We start from the raw sequence: 23400 nt of genomic DNA on the forward strand, positions 1-23400 counted from the left end.
CTGCCCGTGGCCCAGGGCCATCAGTCCCTACCCCACCAACACCACAACAGTGCTGTCTTACATCCTGGCTTTCCCCAAGTTTCATTTGTCCACTTGCCCCCAACATCTTTCCAGCAGTCCTTGCTTCTCTTCCCATGTTTCAAGCTGCCCCATTGTCTCTCTTTCATCCTTCCCCCAGGGCATTTCCCACCCCCTCCTTTCTCTGCCTGCCCCCATTATTTCCTGAGTCGGTCCTGCCCTGGCTTCCCACCTGCTGCTCTCTCTCTCCTGGATCTTGCTGGCTCCCCCAGTCCCTCCTAAACATGAGTGGAGATGTGGCTCCTGTCTCCCTCAGTCCTGATGCCAGAAGCAGGGAAAAGTCAGAGGGGGGAAATCAGAGGCATTTATTTCTCTGTGCCAGCCTCACATGCCATGAAACCTTCCAGCAAGTCAGATCTTGTGGTTTACCTGCAAATCTGAAGGCTACTGAACAGCTGTAAATCTGATCCCAAATGCGTATTGTTCCTTAAGAATAACAGTTTGTGCATCCTGATGGAATACGGCACTGCTCTGTGCGAGATACAAATGAATGGTTTATTATTGGCTTCTCAGAAATCAGGACTGGAGGTTGCTGCTCACAATGCACTCTGATTAGAACGGGAGGTCAGACCAGTAGTGTTTCCTTCTGCCTCCATCATCTGTGAATGATTTGGTCCGTATAAAAATTACGTTATTTTCCACTAATTTTCCTGCTTTACTTCGCTAATAGGGAAGACTGCTGCTGCCGTTACTCAAAACCCTCATCTGATATTCCTGGGGAAGTCTGGATGCAGGGGTTGGTTTAGCAAGGAGAATCGCTTCGCCCTTCACCGGAGCACAGCCACCCTGGGGAGCTGCAGGGAGAAACTTCTTAGGAAACCCACGGGGTGAGTGTGCAACGCTTGAGACACGAGGGGACATGCATGAAAATACTGCAGCTCCTGGTGAGCCCCTAGAGGGAGGTTGCAACAGAGGGGATTACATTTTCAAGCTTTAATAAAAAGTGCCACATATACAATATGTAAACCAAGCCCTATCTTGACTCCAGCGGCCCTGTATTTGGCTTTACGTCAGGCTGACACTCTGTGTTACATTCCTCCCTCCCCCTCTGTGAGGTACTGAGCAATGGTGTGTGGTAGAGCTGGTCGCTCCCAACATCTTCACGGCTCAATGTGAGGTCACCCGTCAGGCACATCCGCTCAGCATGTCACTCCGGAGGCAGTAATAGCCACAGCCATCAGAGTCCCTGGCTCTAGTATCATGCTAGCATGATTAGCTCTTTTTCTCTTTCTTCTGAGGACTAGATGTAACTGAGAAATCAATCAGACTTCAACCTCTGCCAGCCTATAAAGGGTGGAGGAGGTGGAGGTTCCCAGCAGGTTGTACGATCTGTCGTTTCTTCTCCGGTCTGAAAGACAGGGAGAGGAGAAACGTCTTTGCTCCACGTTCCTCCTAACTTTCTTGGCATGATGAGCTAGCCAGCTAATAAGCAAGTAATTATACATCGGAATACACAGTTCAGTGGCAACACTGTCTGCCTGCAGCCGCACTGAGAAATGAAGGAAGAAAGTATTCTGTTCCAGCTCTGCTCGTGTCTCCGCCTCGCTGTCTGAATTTGGGTGAGTCACACCTCAACTTTGCGTCTCATTCCCCCCCGCCAGCCTCACACAGGGGAGTGCTCCCTGACGCTCACTTTTGATCCGGGGTGCGATTCCTGACTGAGACAGCTACGCCGGCAAAACCCGCCTGTGTGAGTGCGGATTCATTTGCTGCTTCTCTTGGGAGCAGCGGGGAGATGGGTGCCCATCCTGGCAGGAACAGCCCTGCTCCACCAGCAGCGCTTCCGTGCTGCACAGCACCCGCACACCTGTACCGTGTCCCCAAGTAGCCCCAGCCCCGGCTTTTCTAAAATGATTAGAGCAGCCCCAATGAAAAACACATGGTTAGTGTTTCTATACTTTCCTCCCAATAGGTTTTCTTTTTTTCAGTTAATTTCTTGTATGTACCATCTCATGTTACTTGGTTTCACAGTAATGGCCCTTCTAACTCTGGTTTGCCGGAGAATTGTGTTATAAATAGTCACGGTAAATTGAAACAGTCTTTCACTATAGGCTTTCTAAAATGGATCAAGATACAGAGGAAAGACAAGGATGTCACTGTGCCTTAAGGATGTGAGTATATTTAATCATAGAGGCAACATGGAATTGTGGTTCAAGCCCACCTCGAAGGTAAGGAGGGAGCAGCAACCCAGGGAGGGTGGCTGTTGTGTTTTAAAGCATGCTTGCAGCAGGCGCAGTTCCAAACATTTTCTCTTTCCACATTTCTTTTGCGACTTCTGGATTTGTGCGAAGAATTGTGTAAGATATTTTGACTTGAACAGGTGGTTTGTTAAAAATGTAGCTGTAGTGTGTCACTGGACAGGAGGCGAAAGGATATGTGTGTGTGTGTATGTACATACAGGTTCATACAAAGACAAAAATCACTGGATTCTTGAGTCGAGTGCTCCAGCAGTGGTCAAAAACACCTGGAAATGAAGAGGCAATTGTAACTTGTAAGGGTACCTCATAGACTATATACAGCATCCAACAAGGAAACTACTTCTGCGCAAGTTATCCTAGAGGCTTCATTCCCAAACTCACTCAGAGGAGCTGAGCCGTATGGGCTAGTTTTGCACCACAGGCTACACTTGGGTCACAAGAAGACACTGACTTTTGGATTAACTCAGAGGGGCCAACTGTCCTTGGTTTTTTTGTGTTGCACATTTCTCTTGACACTTGGACTTCAGGCATTCAAGTTTCCTTAAAGTCATACAGGGTCAAAACACCGAGATGAAATAGTGTATATACAAGCGGTATCCGTGCACAGACTGCTGGGCAACGTAAATGAGGGCTGAGAGACTCCTAGCAGATGGGCTCAGAGAGTCCACCCTCATGGGGGTAAGACTAGCAACACTCCATCCCTTCAGACCGCCACCAGCTCACAGACCCAAAGCAGGGAAGATGGGTGGCACTGAGACATGCGCGGTCCAGTGAGGTAGCTCCTCGTCTTCTCTCCTTAAGCCTGGAAACCCTCTGATGGATTCACCCACCACCCTGGGCTATAGGTACGAGCAGAGCAAGGTGTGACAGTGAAACAGGCCATAAAAGTTATTTTGAATTAAAACACCACTGTCCACATCCAGCTTTGAGTACCTCTGGAGGAGATCGGTACACTGGGGCCACTATATTTCCAACAAGAGCTCTGGCTGCAGCATTTCCAAAACTCGGGTTGGACCTGGGCTCATTTATAATTCTCCTGGAAGGAGTCTGGGCAGGGGGAAGATGGGTCAGGACCAGAAAGTGGATTTGTGGTAGTGAAGGGAAATAGGGATCGGTTGGAGAGCTGCCAGAAAGAAAGCCGGAGCAAGCCTCCACCGGCAACTGGGCTGACTTGGATCTTTCCAGCCAAAACAAGCGGCGATGCCCAAGTGAGCTGGGGACTGCGTGCCTATTCTCCTGGGCGGAGCAAAGCCCATACCAGTAAAGATCTGACTGCCCAAGCTGTTTGCATGGTGGCAGTGCACGTAGACTCCTGACAGCTTTGGATTTCAATTTTTTTTCATTGTCATGTTACGGTGAGAGGCAGGTGGAGAGCTGTACCACTGATGGACAATGTATGTTTCCCCAGAAAGCAATGGGGCTACTTCAGGCATTGAATTGCATGCCCTTGCCCGCAGCCTGCCTGGCACACTGTTGAATGTTTCTGTAACCATCTCTCCCACCTCTTGGGGTCCAGGATCAGTAGTGAGGGAAGATTCTAGTGGAAAAAATAGTTTTTTCTGCAGCTTCCCTTTTACATCCAAACCATAGATGCTCACCTTCCTGAAGTGAGGTTAGCTCCGTCTGGGGACAAACAGGGTCTGGGGAACTTCTTGTGTGCAATTTTAAGTCAATGCATTGATAATGGATCGGCTTCCCTTGCAAGGATCGCCCCCAAAAAGTGTGTGGCCACTGGGGAAGTGAAGGGAGGAGGTACCGGCTGGGGTGTTTTCTCACCAACAAGAGGTGTCAGGGCATGTGAGCCCATAGCCTTACCTGAGCACTCCCACAAAAGCGACTCTGCAGGATGGCCTCCTCACCATGTCAGGCTGTGGGAGACAAAATGTGCTGTCTGTGGCCAAAGGCTATCTCCACCAAGGTCCAAACAGCAACGTCCCACCTGAGAGCTGTCCTACGCAGATTTTACTTTGACTCCAGTCAACCAGTCATCCCCATGCTGTGAGTTGCGTTTAAAAGCTCTCATGGGAAATTCAAGTAGCACAGTCTCCTGGGAGTGCTGATAACTGGTTCAAACACAACCCTCTGGGTGAAGGCATCTGCTTCAGGAGTAGCTCCTTTACCCTCCCCAGCACCACCACCTCCACCGCAGTGCAGAGATCACACATTTCAGATCATCTGCCTGGCACTGAGCAGATCTGCCGTCGATGCGCCCTTTGCCGGCAGTGGCAGAGAGCAGGAACAGGGGAGAATCGTGCCCAAACCCTTTGTGTCTGCTCTTTGTGAAAAAGCATCCCTCTCCAGCGCACTTTGGGAGACGTGTGCTAGGAGAGGGAGGCTGAGGCAATGAAAGGAAGTGGAAGAAAGGGAGAACAAGTTCCTTTGACCAGCACCAGCTTGACATTTTTTCAACTCACTTTTTACACATGAAAGAGAGGGTGGGAAAGAAGAAGAAAGCATGAATGCAGGAGGAGAAGGAGGCAGAGAGGAAAAAAAGATCAAAGTAAGGGTGAAAGAGGAAAAAGATGCTCCCAGTGATGCTGAGACACTTGTCTGTGCCCCTATACCAGCCCCAATCTGTCCTAAAGCACAAGAGCAAAAAAAAAAACAACCAGCAGGGTCTCTGGCAAACTAGATACATAGGCTAAAGAGCATAGAGATTGGCAGAAAATGTTCAGTTAAAAGCCTGTGTGTTTAGTGCACAGGAAGTAAGAGTGGGCACACATTGAGATCACAGGGGCAAGGGGTTGCAGTGGATCTCACATAAGCCTTAACCAGGAAACAGAAGCTTGTCAAATTATAATTGGGGAAAGCAGGAATAGCAAAATCTGCTACAGTAGCAACCAGCTGCCAGAAATCCCAGCATGGCCCTGGGACTGGCTGCATCGGGGAAGCGCAGGGGGCAGGGCGGTAAAGCTCAAGCGGGCTGAATACTCTGGGTGAGGAATAGAGATGGACTCCCTCTTCATCACTCCTTTCAGTACCAAACACTCTCTGTGATGAGGAGAGCTAATCAAAAAACCAGAAAATACACAAGAGGCTCAGAGGTACTACCAGTGCTGTAAAATGCATCTGGGAAGAAAGCGGATACAGCATAGGTGTATTCCCCGGAGTGGAGATGAGAAGAACTGAAGACAGCAAAGCAGAGCCTTGGGGATTTATAGCCCTATCTTGGCGTGCTTCATACTGGAAGCAGGAGATACCTGGGAGGATCTGGGGCAGGAGCAACACCAGTGTAAAGGATGGTGGGAAGCACCGCTCTAGGCTAGGGGGATTTTTTTTTCCACAAAGAGATGCTGATTCCAGCACTTCGAAATGATGAACTAACATTTTTTAGTATTGTTTTTTACGGTTTTCCTGTGCAGACCAACTAAACAGAAAGAAACCAGACAGTGGAGAGTTTGCCTGCGTGCTGTCGTTGTAGCTTGGCCCACACTTTCCCATCATCCGGTAGCTTATGCTTTGCAGAGTACTCGCTGCTGTTGCCCCTGGTTTGTTTACAGTGGTCCGCCAGGGTTCCCCCTCCCCACACACACTGTGTCTCCCCCTCTTGGGCTCTCTCGCTGCCCCAGGGGGGTCCCTTGCCCAGGCCTGTGCCGCACTGTTTGCAGAGACGGCCCCAGCTCAGCCCGGCACAGAGGCATGGCAGGAGCAACCCTGCAGGCTCAGCTCCTCCAGGCAGACCTGAGCTGCAGTCAGAATTCCCCGGGTTTCCCATCTCCCTGCTAGCATCTCTGCCACAGGGCTACAGAGTCCTCTGGCTTTCCCCTTCTCAACTCTCACCTCTCTTGCAGCATTTGGAGTCACCCCGGCTCTGCCCGTTGCCTCTCAGGTGCCCCGTTGTGTTCCTTTTCCCTTCTTACTGTCTGTTTCTTCTCCCTTTTAGTGAGCCATAGCAAGGGAAATGCCGCAGCAAAGCTTCCAGCTGGGCTGTACTCACTTCCTTAAGTGTCTAGGGAGGGAGGGGAGAAAGAGATCAAACTTCAGGGATCCTGGAGACATCCTTGGCTGCAGTGCTGAGAAGAAAATGAACAAGAAAGAGGTGACAAGAAATGTCAGGCCACAAGCTCAAGAGATCACTGGGGCCCACAAATAGCTGCATCATCCCAGGAAAGAAATAAATGACAGGCTGCACCAGACTATAGCACGAAAACATTGACACAAAGAGAATTAATGTTCTTGCAACTGGACCTTGGCCTCACGCGGTTCTTCAATCGTCTCTTGCCTGGTGACATTGTGCTATATATGATTTGCTCTCTTTGAACACCCCGTCTGTCCCAGAGACTGTCTACCTCTTAACGTAGCTGTGAAATATAGGTGATGTGGTATGTATAAATATTTCAAAGAGACAGGACTCATTTGACAAGCAGGGTCTTGAGGAGGGACCGGAGACACCGACTCCCAGCTGGAAAGACAGGACAAATACATTCTGTGGAAACGGTCTGGGGGGAGGAAAGTCATCCCTCATCTTTGCTTTTTGGCAAGTAGAATCACTACAGAATCACTACAGGGTATGGTTTCCTTATGACAAGTAGATTGCTTAGTGAGTGTGCATAGGAGCGCTGGCCCATTGGAAACACCATGGTTATGAATGTTATGATTTATTAGGCCTCAACCAATAATTATTAATTACCTTATTTAGGAAATGCAGTGATGTACTTGGTTTTTGGCAGTATTTTTTTCCACTCAGAATATCCATGGACAGATGACAGCTCTTTCTAATTATTTATTATCCAATTATTTTTCCCTTTAATTCAATGGACAGATCACAAACAGTCTCACTTTATGTTGTTTCACTGTTCCCTAATTGGATAAGTTCAAAGGTACTTTTGGCACAAATACTTTTATTTGCTAAGAGAAAGCTGGGTTATTTCACATACTTTGGCAGTTTACTTTGAAATTCATTTTTCATAAGCATTTGTGCCAGTGAAACATGAGCGTGTGCATTGAATGTTAACACAAAAAAGGGGTGTGAACCACACATTTTGGGGATTTTTTTTTTTTTTTAAGACTCATTATCCAGATCTGTAACTCCTTCAAACTCTGAGGCTCTATTCCATAATCTAATGAGAATCACTGAAAAAAAAAAAAAAAGGAAAGGCTACAAAATGCTTCATAAATATCCTTATTTCAAAATTATGAGTAGAAAACCCAAGACTTGTGTCTCCATGATTTTTTTGTCACCATGAAGTCTCCTGGATCTGCAAACATCTCATCATCTCGTTCCCTTTTGTCGCTTTCTGCCTGCTTCATGCAGATGCGGACCATTTTACTTTGTCTCACCAGCGTCAGCTCCTGCTTCTCCCCATGCCCTGGAAAAGGGGCTGCTCTGCCTGTCCCTGGTGCTGGCTGCCTCCTTCTACCTATGTGCCCTTTATTAATGTTGCCACCACCCACGGCGGTAAGGATTAAATCCTTCTCAGAGAAGGGTTTATTGTATTAAAAAAATAAACTTGCTCACATCAGGTGCTTTCATAAGTGCCCCACTCCATGCAGTCATCTTTGGAAAGGACACCTCAGAGTGTGAAGCCCGCAGTTTCTTGGCAAGCGTTCCCTTAGCTCGGTTATAGGAAAAAAAAAAAAAGGAGAAAAAAAAAATACAGAGGGGAAAAAAAAAGAAAAAAAACAAAACCAAACAAAGCAGTTTCATACTGGCGACATCCTGACAAGTGATTCTGTGTGAGGGTGTAGCGTCCAGCAGGGAATCCGCCTGCCTTGCCTCCCGCAGGCAGGGATGCTGGTCACTGGGGGAAGCTGCCCTGTCCGTGTCGCCGCTCTCCTCCTTGGCCCACGCTATGGCTTTTCTCTCCCGCTGAGCACCATTTACAATAGAAATAATTGCTTACTAATTAGCGGCTATATCTATTAATTGCTTGTTTATGAAAGCATGACCGAGCAGCCAGCCGCTCACTGGGACATATCTCACAATTTTTTTTTTTAATTTTTATTTTAATTATATTTTTATCCAGGGAGTGAGTTGTTCGCACGGCGACCGAGTGTCTGCTGGGGTACGTCCTTCCATCCGCTTTTCCTTCGGGTGTAGCACCCATCGCTAGCCACCGTGGCGTGGGGACACCGATGGAGAGCCGCGGGGCAGGGCCGGGAGCACCCGGGACGGGGGGGACTGGGGGTGCGCGGCACAGGGGCACCCTGCGCGACGTGGGGCCGCCAAGCCCACGCGTGGCCGAGGCGGGAGGGCACGCAGGGACGAGCCCCGGCGAAAAGGCGCTGTCGCTAAGGGACGGGGAGCATCAGCCCGTCCCCGGGAGCCTCCCTGGGTTTCCACGGCGCTTTACGGTCTGGGCTCATCGCTACGGCCCTCATCCAGGCCAGGGGTGGGCTCGGCGGCTTCGGAGCCCCTCAGGGCGAGCGGGTCTGGGCTCCCCCGAAACGGCGTTTATCCCTCTAGCAAAGCAGCTGGAGATAGGGATGGCAAAGCAAAGCTCCGCGCCGCCGCTCCCGGGGCGCCGGCGCAGTCCCCCGCTGCCGGTGGTGATGCCCGGGGCTGTCGCGCAGCATCTCCTTCCTCCTCCCGGCCGGAGGTCTCCCCCCAGGCCCTCCGCTGGGTGCGGGGGGGAAACCCACAGCTCCCCCGCTCCGGCTTTTATGTACCAGCATCAGCACAGCCCGGGGCGGGCGGTCCCACGGGCAACGCCGGCCCCCGCAGCCACGCACCGGGCTGGGGGCCCGCACAGCACCACCGCCACACCGGGTGTCCCCCCCCGCCCAGCCGCTCCCCAGCAGCATGCACAAGGCAACCCCATCAGCCGGCAACCTACCTGAGGGGGCCCCAAAAAACTTTGCTGGCACCAGCCAGGGCCGGCACAGGAGACACACACACACGCACCCCCCCCGCCCGCTCCCGGCAACCCGCGTTGTCCCCCACCACGGTCGCTGCCCATACAGTCCAGGAGGCGACATCCCCCCCCAAGCTTGTCGCATCTCAGGTCCCAGCTGGGAGAAGCCGACCTTGCCGCGAGTGTCCTGAGGAGGAAGGGACCCCGGGCTGATGGCTGATCTCTCCGCCCGGAGCAAGTCCCTTTTCCTCCCCAGCCCTGCGGTGCTGTCTCTAGCGGGGCCGGGGCGAGGGGAGGCTGGCAGAATTGGGCAGGAGGCAGGGCTCTTCCGAGCACGGCCGCTTTAATTGGCTCCTTTTTCTGTTGTTTTTTTTTTTTTTTTTCTTTTTTTCTTTTCTTTTTTTTTTTTTTTTTTTTTTTTTTAACCGAAGGGGAATGAAACGGTGAAGAGGGGAGGGGAAAAACCTGGAAAGCCAAAGGGGAAGAAAATACGGCGCGGCGGGCAGAGCCGGCAGGGGTGAGGCGGCGCCGGGCCGGCGGGGAGCGGTGCGGTGTCTCCCCGGACGCTCCGTCGGGGCGCTCCCGGCAACTTTTGCAGGAGATTTTGGCGCTTCAGGGAAAAAAAAAAGCGGCGGAGCAGGCACCTGCCGAGCGGTTTCCAGCCGGCGTCTGGCGGAAGTAACGCAACTTTCTCCAGCTTCTCGTCCCTCCTCGTCGGCTCCCTTCCAGCTGCAGCCCCTACTCGTTCCCACCAGGAGCTCCGGCAGCCGTCGAGGAAGAGCGACACAGACCTCTCCACAGCTGCAAATCATCTGGGAGGCGGGAGAAGCAGGCAAGCGGCGGAGGCGAAGCACCCGCCCGAGCCCGGCACGCAACATCGGGGAAAGTTTTGAAGGGAGAAGGACCTGGCAGGCTGGGGAGGAGGCGAGGAGAGCCGGGCTGAGCTGCAGGCGGAGCGAGGGTGCGTGGTCTGCCTGATCTCCGTTTGCTTCTCCCTTCAGGCTGGCTGGGGCGATGCAGTGCAGCTGGGGGAGCTCTCGGGAGCCGCTTTAAAAAAAAAAAAAAAAAAAAAAAAAGAAGAAAGAAAGAAAAAAAAAATCCTTCCTGGATTTGATTAATTACAACAATCCCCTCCCCAGAAGATCTGGAAAAGAGGAGAGAGAATCACCTATCCCTCCCTCCGCCTTTCAGCAGCTGGCTCCTACCCCCCACCCTCGCTTCCCCCCCTTTTTCTCCACCTCCTTCTCCTTCCCCCGTTCGCTCCTGGGGCTGCGGCCAGAGCCTCGTCGGGAGGAGGGAGGGCGAGGACTCTCCCAAGTTGGCCCCAGTTGGCAGCACGGGACTTCGGGCAGCGCTCGGCGGCTCCCGCTGAACAAAGAAACCCCCTTTCCCGCAGGGGCCGGGGGGCAGCGCTGGGCTGGCCCGGGCCCGGCTCCTGCCCGGCGCCGGCCCGGTGCCCCCGGGGCCCGCCTTTCCCCGTACCCCGAGTGCGGGCGAGGCTGCCCGTTTTCCTGGAGATCTTCGAGCATCCTGGCGAAGGGAAGTGGGAAGCGGCGCTCCGCTTTCCTGCCCTCCCTGCCTCCTTCTCTCGCTCTCTCCCTCCTTTTTTTTTTTCCTTTCCCCTTTTTTTCTTTTTCAATTTTATCTCCAGGCGGCCTCGGTGTGTGTGTGGGTCCCTTCCACCGCCCCAGGGGCGCCGGTGGCCGGCGCGGAGCGGGGCGTATGGGGCGGCGTTTCGGGAGGTTTTCGCCTGCTCCTGGCTCCCCCGCCGGATGCTGCCTGGGCTGTTTTGGCTGCTTTTCTTCGCCGGCGATGAAGGCTCTGCCTTGAAGATGGAGATGATCTGTTTTTTATTCCTGTCTCTGGTGCCCGTGTACAGCAGGGGACAAGGGGTTTACGGTAAGAGACGTTGTCGCGGTGGCTGTTTTGGGAGGGGGGAGGGGGGGGAGGCGAGGGCGCAGACGGCGGCGACGGGATCAAAGTTAAAAAGCACCTGCAGGAGAAAGTAAATGATGCCGGCGAAGCTCGTCGCAGCCTGAGCGGAGAGATTTATGCAGCAATAGGGCTCGCAGCCGCCTGTGGCTACTTCATAATCCCTCGCCGTAACCCCTGGCCGCCTCCGATGTACGAGTCCGCCGAGCTGGCACGCAGGGACCGCCGGCCAGGCTGCCTCCGGGCCGGCCGCGCCTGGAGCCGGGGGCCGGGGGGGGAGCGACCCCGGGCCCCGGCCCTGCCTCCCCGCTCCCCCCACCCGCCTCGCGTGGGGATGCCGGCGTGCGAAAGGCGGCGGCGGGGCGCCGGGAGCCCCTCCGAGTTGCAGTTTCTTTGGGGCAGGGGGAGGACGGAGGGTCCCTTCCCCTCCCTTCCCCACCCTGCCCTGGCGGGGTTGCCGCCTTGCGGGAGCACCGGCACGGGGAGGCGAAGAGGAGGAGGGCGGCCGGGGCTCCGTGCCGGGGGTCCCCCTGGCTGCCGGGGGCTGCCCCCGCTCCCCGCCGCCGGCGTGCGGGGCGGTGCTCCCCGGCTCTGCCCGGCCCGGCGGGGCCGGCTACCCCCGCACAGCCCACGGTCAGCCCCGCCGGGGCTCCCTCCCCTCCCGGGGGCGGGGGGCGAGGGGTGAGGCTGCTTTTGCACCCTATTGAACTTTGCTGCCGATTTTCTTCTCAAGCCCGCGGGGATGGGTGGGGGGTGGTCTGTGGCAGCGATGATGTGGAGCTGCTTGACTGTTGTTTTTTTTTTTTCCCTTCTCGTTATTATTATTTTTTTCATAATTATTTTTGCAGTTATGGTGCTTACGTCCCCTCCTTGTTTGCAGGCAGGGTAGCAAATGGCAAGCTCTGGTGTCCCCCTGAGGGGTCTGGCTCCCGCAGCCCCTCCGCATTCGAAGGCAGAGAGGAGGGCTGGGGGCAGAGGCTGGGGATGGCACCCCGTGCCCCCGCCGAGCACAAGCCCTGGGTTGAAAGAGCAGCCGAGATTTACTTTAGCCAGCCGTGCAGCCCCCCTTTCCGTCTCCCAGCCCTCTCTTAATTCTTGCTTTACAAGATCTGCATTTCCAATACACTGGGAAAAAATAAATAAAAGCAACCCACAAGACTTGCCTCTCATAACAAGCCGGCTTTATCTTGGCTTACAACTCAGTTGTGCGTTGCTGTAAAGTCCTTCTGGAAGGCATGCCTCTGCCTCTAACAAGCCAAGCTCTCTGAGCTCTGAAGAGAGACCCCAGTGAGAGAATCCAGCCCCCCCGCTCCCCCTTTTTTAACAGCACGCAGCCAGTCCCTTGTGTGAGCTCTGGCAAAGATCAGTTCAGTCTCACTGACTATGGGTAAGTCTTTGTAGGTCACTTTTTAATGATGTATTTCTTTAATGGAAACAATTCCGCCTTTCTCCTTGAGGGCTGGGATGTTAATTTGAGTTTGGGTCCGTTTTGTAAAATAACCATTTTAAATAGAGGGTATTTAGCTTCCTCTCTTTTTCTTGCTTCCTCACAGTATATGTGGTTTCTCCCAGTCTGGCTGTCCAGAGGAAAATTGTAGGACCCTATGAAGGCTGGAAGGATGAGGAGTAGAATGAGTTTGTGGTACAGAAACCTGGTCAGGGCAGGTTATTTAATCTTTTAAAACAGGTAATCTGCTTCTAGCTGAACTTTTACTATTTTTGTTTTAGTGCGCTTGCTGCTGAGTAGCTGTCACTTGCTGTAGAATGGCCTCTCTGCTCAGGATTGTAGCAAGAGGGACAGAGCTTAAAACTGGTTTTGCTTAAATGTGCTTTAGAAGGTCGCCTGTTGTATTTTTTTCATCCACTTCAGTAAACTTGCATTTGATAGAGTTGCTGCTAAATTAGATCTTCAGAATAACTTACTGATGTTTTTGTCTTTTTCTCTCAAAGAGAGATTGGAGAAGCTGTGTACAAAAGAAAGCACAGATATAGATGTGCACTAAGATGAAGGTATCCTTTTAAGTCAAAATGGTACACTACTTCTATCTAGTCTCCAACTTAACTACACAAAAGAGAAATCCGGTCTCTTCCCTCCTCTCCCCTCCCCTACCTCTTCAAACTATCTATTGAGACCATCAGTAGCCTTAATACGCAGCTGTCTGAGTGCAGCCCACAGCAGCGTCTCGCGGAATCAGCGCACTGCAAACTTCTATGGTGACTAATAGTTTTCATATTGTCTTTCTCAACCCTGCCTTCAGTCCGCTATCCTGCACTGATTTCACGCCTCGCGCAGCCAGCACTGTTGGTTTGGATGTGAAATTGCTGCTATCCATGGCTCGAGCAGAGCCAATACACTGTTATATTTGCAAGGATAATTAAAGCAGGATTAGCAAATAGTCCTACTGCCCCCCCCCCTTTACTTTGGTTTTTCCTAAATGTTAGTCTCTTACCAAGGCTTTAATCTGTACTTGAGAGTTCTGTGTTGTGAATGTCCGTCTCATGTGGCACTTAATGTAGAAATTGTGGCAACTTGAGTATCATGTTTCAAATCTGGTTTTCTGCTTTTGAATATTTATTTATGGCAATGGAGATGGGGGGAGGCATCTATATGGATCTATAAATATATTTTACTTCAGTAAATCTGCTGAGATTAAATCAGATTAAATGAGATAAAGTATCCATGTGATGTACCCTTTAAATAATACACCCACATGGATGCACACAAAAGACCTCTGTCTGGGAGAGCGGAGTTGTTGGAGAGGTTTATTGAGATGAATGGTATAAATAAAATGTGTGTAAGGGGGTTTCTGGGAAAGGAGCATTTGCAATGGAGGTGCAATTTAATTAGGAGTCAAGGTGCTTTTAGCCTGCTACCTGAAGAGACTTGTTATATAAATTGGCATTTGTTGTAATGACTGAAGTGCGTCTGAAACCCTCTTCTCATTAGCTGATCCCATCCTTTCAGCCTTGTTTGTTGCAGTAAGACGAGGCCAGCCTGATACGGAAGGCAGTTCAGCAGACTGCCAAGAGGCAACTTTTATTAGCCTTTGTGGTAGCCCGTTTCCCAAACTGCACGTGCCTTTCAATCCTGGTGCATTAACGCTGCTGGTCAAGATGAGGAGCAAGCTATAATACCTGTCCGGGAAATGTCAGAATTTGGGCGGAGGGAGGAAGAGGTAAGGAGAAAGGGGACTTGCCCTTCCAGGCTTGGAGTTACCAGCGCTCAAAGACTCTAAGTTAGACTGAAAGGTGTCGGATGGGGGAGGGGTTCCAAAGGGAATAATATGCCTCTTGCTTCCCAGTCAGCCTTGCAGACCTGGGGACTTGCCTAGCTCTGGTTCAGAGCTTGCACAGGGCTGCCGCTTTGCTTACTCCATGCGCAGTGTGTAATTAGCATTTCTGGGTTGTCTCACAACTAGCAGAGTCCGGCTGATCAGCAGCAGCCTTTCGGGCTGTGTAAGAGAGTGGGATGTTTCATCCCCCGCATCTCGTAACTCACCTGCAGAAAAGGCGTTTCAGGAGTGGTCATCGTGCTGTGTGATGAGGGGCTACAGCAAGGTGATGGAAAGGGAATAAAAGGAAGGCTTAGGCTGGGCAAAAGGAAAAGCTGCCGGCGCTGTGATCCGGGGGCTGGATGGGCTCCGTTACTTCAGGCACTTGAAACTGGTGGGGGTGATGCACTTGCAGTACAGAGTAGTCCTGCCCTGGCCTCTGAGGTGGGGAATAAATGACCCAGTAAAGCTCTTTCTTTAAAGAGACATCGTCACACTGAATCACCCGTGAGATGCTGTGACAGGCAGCCAAAAAATCTCGTGGAAGAATGTTTTCTTGCGTCTGTGATGGTGGAGTGTCATGGTAAAACATATCCTGGGTTTAGGCCATAAACATCTGCACTTTTTCATTTTGTGTACACATGACATGATTTGTTTCCTGCTCCTTTTACCTGTAAAGCAAAAGCCTCTTTTCCTAAAGTTTTCAATGCAGCGTTGCCAAAGCAGGATTCCTCACGCCCTCTTTGAACTTGTGTATGTTTTGCTGCCAGCTTCTGGGGGCACAGGCACACTCTAATGTCACCCTTCAGCCTGGTGACCTGGGCCAGTCTCTCTCTCCTGCCCCTGCCTGTGGCTGTGTAGCCAGTGGGAACAGGAGTCCAGACGAGGAGCTCTTCGGCCTTCTTGCTGTTATCCCAGCGCACCCTGTGCCCTCAGAAATGGGCGAGCAGATCGCTGGCTGAAGTAGTGGCGGAGCTGGCTCCTGTGAGCCACTTCTTGGCTGATTCTGGTTGGAGGATCACTGTGCTCATACATTGCGTTTTTTCCAAATTTTACATAGATATATATGTGTGTGTATATACATGCGTATACACACACACACACATCCTTTGGGCTCAGCCATTTCTCCTTGTTGTCCAGCCCTTAAATCTGTGGTGGCTTAGGCTGTAGCCTTCTGGTTACAGGAATGAGTTTTGTAACTGGAGGGCTATAGGAATAGTCTCACCTAAGGACTGGGTCGGTCCGAGGTTTGCGTAGCTCTTTAGCAGCTCTTTAAGGTCAAGGCATTAAATCTGTCCAGCCCTGTGCTTCAGTGTGCCTTGCTCTTCTTCAGCTTTAGTGCATCAGTTTCACCCTCCTGTGACACCAGAGCCTCTGTTTTTAGGTCAGGTCAGTAGTTTCACACACCACATAAGCCCTCAATTGGCTTTAATATGCAGTACTAGAAAACTGACATTATCCTCTTGACAGGTTGTTTGCAACTTGCTGGTAGAAGTCAAAATATTTCACTATAGGTGTCATCAGAAACCACCATCCTATGCTAATTTTTGTGGGAACATGAAGACAGATGTTGAATAATTTGACATGAGCAGCATAGCTTTTAAAATTATCACCGTGTCAGGTTTGTGCTGTTTTTTTTTTTTTTTAAATATATATCTGTATTTCAGATGAGTTTAAGAGAGAGGGGAGGGAGATACAGTGAGTGGCTCCCAATAAGTGGAAGATGCGACAGAAGATGGCCTTGGAGGCTCAGTATTCAGAGGGCAATTCAGCAGTGGCAGTAAAGGATGCTGTGCTGCTGAGGCTGCTGTTCTTATTTTTAAGTAACAAGACTAAGTGACTTCCATGCTGGTAACTCAGAGATTTTGTGACACTTCCCATCAACCAGAAGCCCTACTGTTTTGCCCGTGTTTTGACTGGAGATACTGCTATTCTGCTTGCTTGAATAGTGCAGTTTCAGGCTTCCAATTCCTACCTCCACACGTACTGTGCTCTCTTGGTTCATTAAGCGTAGTCTGTGCCTAAGAGCCGTGCCCGCATGGCTGCGGCTCGTTATGAGGAGGGCAGAGTTGAGGGGTAGGGAAGAATTGCATTCTGCCCAATGTCAATGGGCTGGCAAAAGCAATATGGAGAGACGCATTTCTACTAGTGAAAGACTGCTTGGGGCGGAGGGTGAGTCTTGCCCCGTTTGTGGGAATGTCCTGAACCCTACCTGCGAAAGGGTTCTTTAGCCAGCATAAGGTAACTCCACAGTCAACTGGTTTGCCTGTGTAGGTCTGGAGAGACAGTTCACAGGGTGAAGTTCTCATCAGCGTAGGTGAGATGTTGATATTTTTTGTGTGGAGGGGTTGCTGTGTTGTGTCCTCAGAGAGAGCTGCATCTTGCTGTGAGGAAGATGAGCGTTCAGCTTGTGATGGGCTCCTTCCAGACAAGACACAGTGGAAAATGTTGGTTTGTTCTCAGAGGTGCCATGGGTACCTGCATCTGGTAATACAATGAGGGTGTCTTTGGGCTTTACTTGGCAGCCCAGGTCTCATGTAGAGTGAAACTGTTAGGAAAACTTCGAGACCACTTTTGCTCTCGAGCAGTCAAGGCGAGCACATGAAGTGCCCGTGTCCCAGGCACCTTCTGCCAGTCACCAGCTGCTGGTGTTGCACAGGTTTAAATCCAGAAGGGGAAAACGTGCCAATGTCCCCCTGGCTTGTGGAGGAAGGGGAGGGGTATGGCGCTGACACTGCACAGCAGAACGCAGATCTGGCAGGGCCTGCGGGATCCACCAGAGAGTGACGAGCTGCGAAGAGGTGGGAGAGGAGAGCGTGCGTGTTTCATGTCTCTGTGCCCATGTTTAACTGGTGAGATCTCTGCTCTGTTAGGATCCAAGTACTTGCTTTGAAAAGAAAAAAGCTTTCATCTCCCCTTTATTTGGGGGAAGGGGTTGAAGGAACAACAGAGGTTTGTTTTTGTGTGGGTTTTTTTATAGCCAAGCACTTGTTTAGCGTTTAAAAGAAGAAATTAAATGTGTGATAACCCATGGAGCTGGCGATCAAAAGCGCCGCATTAAAGAGTTTAGGAAAGAACTTGAGAAGTGGAGCCAGGAAAGGGAGATCCCGGGCATCAGCTGATCTTGGCTCAACAAAAGTTAAGTCAGAGAAGGGCTGTTACCACCAGGTTACCTGGGACAGGAGTTGCTGGGGGTCAGAGAGTTTTCCTGCCCGGTGTCAGGTGTTTCTTGGAAGGAAGGCTTGCTTTCTCCCCGCTTGCTTTCGTGGCTTCTGCCCAGGTGCGACGCGCCGGCTGCCGGCCACTCCTGCTTTCCCAAGGGAAAGGCGGACGAAGCTGCCGGTCCTTCACCGTCCTGCCCGCGGGCTCCTCTCCAGCGGTGGCTGGGGAGCACATCTGGGCGCGGGGGGGGGGGGAGGGAGGGGGGAGGCCACATCTGGGCGGCGGGGCAGTGCCGCTCCGCCGCTGCCCGGCAGAGGGAAGTGTTGCACCGCCCCGGGGGCGGAGCGGGGGTGCCCGGGGGTGAGCCCCTTCCCCCCGAGGGGTGGGTGCCAGGGCAACCCTCCGCCCTGGAAACTGAAAAGCCGCTTCGGGAGCTCCCGACTCCCGGCGGAGCGGGGGCGCGGCGCCGCCGGACACGCGTGGGGCGGGTTGGCCGGGCGTCCCCCGGGTGAGGGGCTGGTCGGCCCCGGCTGAGCGCGGAGGAACGCCCGGGGGCAGCTCGTCCTCTCCTTTGCCACCTCGGCGGACATGGGGAAAACCCCCGCCTGTCCCGGCATCTTCCCGAGGGTGGGAGCGCGGCCGGAGTTCGTGGGAGTGAACGTCCGGGATTGAGCTGCTGCTTCTTCCAGGTTTTTGGTGCTGGCTGCTCGCGCGCTGCTCTGCTTCTCGCTCTGGTTTGGTTTAGGATCTGAAGCTCTGTCACGTTATACACAAGCGGTTAATTATTTTTTTTTTTCTTTTTCTTTTTTATTTTTCCATCCCCTCGCTCCTTTGTATTGCTCTCGTGGAATGGGAAAGTGCTATTCTTCCCTTCCTGGACCATCTTGTTGTACATTTCCCGTAAAAGATCATACAATAAAGCGAGTGCAGGCCTCTTAAATTCTTAAATAGCTTTTCAACCATAGTCTCCTTTTTTTTTTTTCTTTTTTTTTTTTTTTCTTCACATGTCTGTGTAGTTGTAGTTTTGGGATTATTTTTTTGTTCGTTTGGGGTTTTGTTTGTTTGGTTTTGGTTCTCAAAAATTAAAAATAGCATTAAAGGAGTTCCAGGGATCTGAACAGATATGAGGGAAGAAAGACCCTTGTGCGTGGCCTTGCTTTGGCAGGAGGAAAAAAGATGACAGCAAGGTGGCGGCTGGCTGTCAGGGCCTCTGAAGTGTTCAGGTGAGGGCATTAGTGCTGCGATGTATCTTCTTGGCTCTGTGAGGCAGCGGAGCTGAGGATGCCACAGCAGAGATATTTGATTGATGCTGGTGCTTTGGCTCTTGAAAAACATGACTTAGGGGCACTAGCTTAGGGCAATATTGTCTTCTGAGCATCGTGGCTGCCTACAGGGAGATCTTTCCACTGATGCACTGGCTGCACCGCATCCCAGGTCAGCTTCTGACTGCTAATACCTTTAGTTTTAATGTCCAAATACTCTGGTCTGTGGCTGGTGAAGGGACATGCCTGAAGTTAACCAGAGAACTAGAGAGAGAGAGAGTGAGCTGAATATAAATGATTAGTTCTTCAAATTTTCTACTTGTTCTTCTAGCCTAGGCAATATGGTTTACTCCAGTGTGTGCTTGTGTGACTGTATTCCCAAAATCTACAGAGAGCTTTATGGTCTAGTAATGTTTAAACTCCTCTGAGAACGATGCTCCCTTTGCACGCTTTTGTAAAGCACTCTGTGTTCTCAGTATCGTGTGAGTAATGAACAGCAGCGTAGACACAGTCAAATATTTCAGTGGTTGCAAATAAGACAGGACAGCCAGTTGGGGACAGCCATAGTGCTGGAGTGGCCCGGTGATTTGGAGTCACCAGCACTGCTCTGTGAGCAGGTCACGGCTCTCTGCTGGGTTGCAGACCTCCAGAGAAGAGGGTGCTGGTGAGCAGGGATCTCAAGCAGCTTTTATGGATCAGGCCAAGCCTCTCACTTTCCTCTTGCTCCTTTCACGCGTGCTGCAGATCGCTCGTGGATGAGGTGTGGGCTGTTATCCCTCTGCTTGAGCTTTCACAGGGGAGATATTACTGATGTAGCTAAAAATCCGTCTGACTGTGACGTGCTGGCTTGTGGTTTCTCTCTGCTGTGCGCTGTGGTGTAGGACAAATGGTGTGCAGATACTTTTGCTGGGTTCGTGTAAATGGAAATGATGGCAGGGTGAGGATAGCAATTGACAAAGAACGGCAGTTTCTAAAGACAAATTAGCGAATGTCACCTAAAGAAGAACTGACGTAACATTGAAAGCTAAAGTCAAGCTGTGAGAAAGGCTTTAGGATGTCTGCAGGTGGACATTTAATACAAGAGTAGCTGTTTGCCGTTGCTGCTCCTGTTTCAGAAGGAAATGGTCCTTCACTAATTGGCGTAAATTGTTTTAAAATAAATGTGGATGGGAATCTTGAGCATCTCTTGTGTGCCTTTGTGATGAAATAAAAAGCAAAAACAAAGATGTGATTCAGACAGATGTTTGAGAAATGTGGCAAAATGGCTTTTGCTTACAAATGCCATTTCACCTTCTGGTGCTTGCTCTGTGCCTTGCACGGTGGGAAAAGGCATTTGTAGAATTAGAGTGAAGAATGGCTGTCTCTCGCAAAGTTTAATAAATGGATTATTCTGACTCAGATCATCCCTCGAAATAGTGGAAATGTGAGAAATTGAGGCTCATAAAAGTAACCTGAGCAGCAAAAGCCAGCTGGGGATGGGAGACTGATCTCTCCTGCCACTCAAGTGCATCTAGCTGGGCTGTTAAGAAAACTTAGCTTTTCTGGGGCATTTCCACTGCAATTGTTAGACCCTGAACATCCCTCTCAGAGCACACAAGTAGGATTTCTTGTGGGTTTCTGTGTTTCCCATCACTGTAATATCTATGAACTTCCACCTTTACAGTGCCTCTGTTGCCTGCAGTTATTCCACTCTGCATGTGGGGAAATGAGATGGAGATTAAGTGATTTGCCCGTGGCAGAATGGAGAATCGAACATCAGCAAAGTTTTAACCATCCTTTTCTCTCTGGTAAAGTGCAGCTGGTATTAAGTGCAATCCCTGTGGCTGATAGATCCAAGGTAAATACATCCTCGATAAGAAGGAATAAGCCATTGAAAACAGTCTCTGATCCAGTTATCTCAGAATCAAGCTTTTCTTTAACAAGACAGACAAACATGTTTGTCTTTCCGTACTAATTTAGCTCATTGTTGTTCACAGGTTAGGATTTAGTTTAGGGCTCCTTTTGGAGGTCGTACAGAAGTTGAGCCTTACTGTACCACGCTGGGGGAGAAAGAGAAATCGTTCAAACATGAGTACATACGTGGCTTTTCTGTGCGAATCTGCAGGTGGCTTGAAAAATTGCTCTGAGGGAGGTGCGGGACTGGATGAGCTCTGGAATCTTTTGACTCATTCTGCAACAATTGAAATTATTTTGCGCTTGATCAAAGAGGCAGTACTGCTTACTATGAAAAGCTGTTGTCATGAATGGAGGAGGTTAAATGACTATTGCCAAGGGAAGGACAAAAAGTCTGAGGTTGCCGTGAAGAAGCAGAGATGTGGGATGGGTGGAAAAAGGCCGGGCACCATATTGTAGGTGCATGATGAGGGAGGGTGTCTGAGACAGAGGAGAAGTTATGATAACAAGAGCGGAACTGTGGCTCTAAAATAAGGCTGGATGCCAGAGCAGAGCACAGCTTTTGAAGAAGCAAAAGGAAAGTCTGAATATTCCAACACATTTTGTTATTTTAAGTGTATGCTAAGCCGTATTCCTGTTTTTCTTACAAGTATGAAGTTAGGAAGAAGAAATCTCTAGTGTTTGTTTCCCAGATGCTAACGAAGGCCGAAAGGAATTAATGTGAGTCATTTTTTGGTTTGGGGGTTTTTTGTTGTTTTTGTTTTTTTAAAAAGAGATTTTTCTTTTATACTTACAGCAAGTAAAATTCAGGAGTATGGGTTTGAGAAGGGGATTATCTTGATCAGTCCTCAAATAATTGCTGAATAAGAAGACCTTCTTATCTCTGGAAACTGTGACTCGCAGGTGGGCAGTGATGTTAGCTGCAGGTTGGGAAGATCCCCATTTTAAGGTGTAGTGAAAGACGGCGCCTTGCTATTCCTCATAGCTCTGCAAATGAGGAATATGGGGAAACTGGATAGGAATACGGGAGCTTTCCAATGCTGTGAGACAGTAGGATTAAGGGAATGTTTTCGCAGACAAAACACTTTAAGGTTGGATGTACACTATGCCTACGCAAAAGCAGGACTGTAACTTGTGGGTGCACTCTTGAGCTAGCTTTAGATGAGCTCTTTTGGTTCCCGATCACAGGACAGCCGTGACCGCGTGGAGCTCAGCCTGGCCTGTGCTCCAACCACCTCTGCCACGTCCTGAGCGGGCTCTGCGGCACGTGGGTCACCCGGCAGCAACACACTGCTCTTGACTCCTTGATAAATAAGCCGTGGGGCACCTAAGCCAGGTTTGCGCTTGCTTTTGGGTTGCAGCATGAGTAAATATCCTCGGCCTCCTGGCTGTGCAACCGGGTCGCGATCCTGCAGACCCAACTGTCTGGTTTATTGTGGGGTGCAGTCTGAAGCTGAAGGGCTACAGCAGCTTAGCTACAGCAATCCCATAGCTGCTAACTCTAGCAAGACAAATGCCAGGGTTGCTCTTGCTCTGTGGCATCTTTTGAGCAAGCATAGCTTGCGATGCGGGAACGCAAGCTGGCTTAACGCAGCTCGCTGTCGTGAAAGAGATCCTCTAGACAATGGGTCTAGAATTAATCTTTGATTTTGAAAAGCCCTTCCTGAATAACTCCTTGCATAGTCAAGCCCTGCATTTAGCTGTGATTAAGTTTCTAAATTGCTTTTCAAAATCGGATAGTCAAGCTCCTGAACCATGTAGCTGCCGCAACTGAAGACGTTACCCATAGAAACTAAGCTCCCGCTTTGGTTAAAATAGCACAATAATAGTTTGTTTTCTGGCTGGTCAAATGATAAGCAGCTCAAGACTTTCATCCTTATTCCAGCAGAAAAATGCAATCGACAGTAGAGAATGACTGTTTACTATGATGTGCATGATTAATACCATAAATCTTTCATGTTGGGATGTTGGGTGAAAGGCATGAATACCACCGCAACAAATTGAAAGGAGCACTTTGTTACATATTTGTGATTGGAAATCAGACTTGAAACTCCATGTACAAGGAGAAATTAGCCAAAGGGAACGGGAACGGTAGTTCTCGAAACTAGAAACCACTCTGGCACTTGCTAAGCCTTGGCAAAGATGCCATGCTGATTTTTGCAGATCACAATGAGCATATGTACCTACTTGTGGCTGATGGTTATTCCAAGTGGCCAGCAGTAGTGTGTGTGCTATTTGACAAACAGTTCTGCTTCTCGGATTATTATGGAGACATTTCAAAGTATGTTTGCAGCATATGGCTTGCTTAAGGAGATGGTTTTAGATAAGAGACATTCGGTAAAACACAGTAGATCAGCTGCTTATCACTCAGCTTCAGATGGGTCAGCGGGGCGTTTTGTACAGACACTTAAAAGAGCAGTAAAGAAAAATGAGGAGCGAGCCCTGCATCGCAGCATCACTAACTTTCTTGCCTTGTGTGGAGCAGCGTGCAGGAAAGCTCCAGCAGAGCTAATTCTTCATAAGCAGATTTTAATTTAAGAATTGCATTTGATTGTCTCAGAGCAAGTCTAGAGGAAGTAGTAAGTGAGGAGGGTGGGGGAAGGAAACCACTGTATGAGCTCTTTGCTTGTTAGGCCTAAATAAAAGCTGCGCAGGAGGAAGCAGGGGAAGGTGCTAAAAAGTACTAGGATCTGTGATATGCTTGGTGAGGTAGACGGGGAAACGAGAAAGAAATGTGTCTAGCTATTGCTGGATTTAAAAAAAAAAATGAGAGAAAGAGAAAAGAAATGGATGCTGTTGATGGTGTGTA

At 50.3% G+C, this 23400-nt stretch overlaps 1 protein-coding gene and 1 long non-coding RNA gene across 4 annotated transcripts in view; one reads left to right on the forward strand and one right to left on the reverse strand.

The window, feature by feature from the left end:
• Window positions 1–279: 279 nt before the first annotated feature.
• LOC134512878 (uncharacterized) lies at window positions 280–6979 on the reverse strand. The gene is made up of 3 exons (XR_010070280.1): window positions 6057–6979; window positions 4092–4144; window positions 280–1426 (listed from the first exon to the last, which is right to left on the reverse strand). It is a non-coding gene; the product is annotated as an uncharacterized LOC134512878 (long non-coding RNA).
• Window positions 6980–9526: 2547 nt separating this feature from the next.
• Window positions 9527–23400, forward strand: part of MDGA1 (MAM domain containing glycosylphosphatidylinositol anchor 1) — a 156150-nt gene continuing 142276 nt past the window's right edge. For 2 of the 3 annotated variants that reach the window (XM_063328697.1, XM_063328699.1), the window contains exon 1: window positions 10840–10969. In XM_063328697.1, the coding sequence (XP_063184767.1) occupies window positions 10843–10969 (127 nt within the window). In that variant the 5' untranslated portion in view covers window positions 10840–10842. Of the gene's footprint in view, window positions 10032–10721; window positions 10970–23400 lie in introns of those variants that run through there. The other variant, XM_063328698.1, reaches the window with a different exon arrangement.

This window comes from Chroicocephalus ridibundus, chromosome 3 (genome assembly GCF_963924245.1).
Source record: "Chroicocephalus ridibundus chromosome 3, bChrRid1.1, whole genome shotgun sequence".
Lineage (NCBI taxonomy): Eukaryota > Metazoa > Chordata > Aves > Charadriiformes > Laridae > Chroicocephalus > Chroicocephalus ridibundus.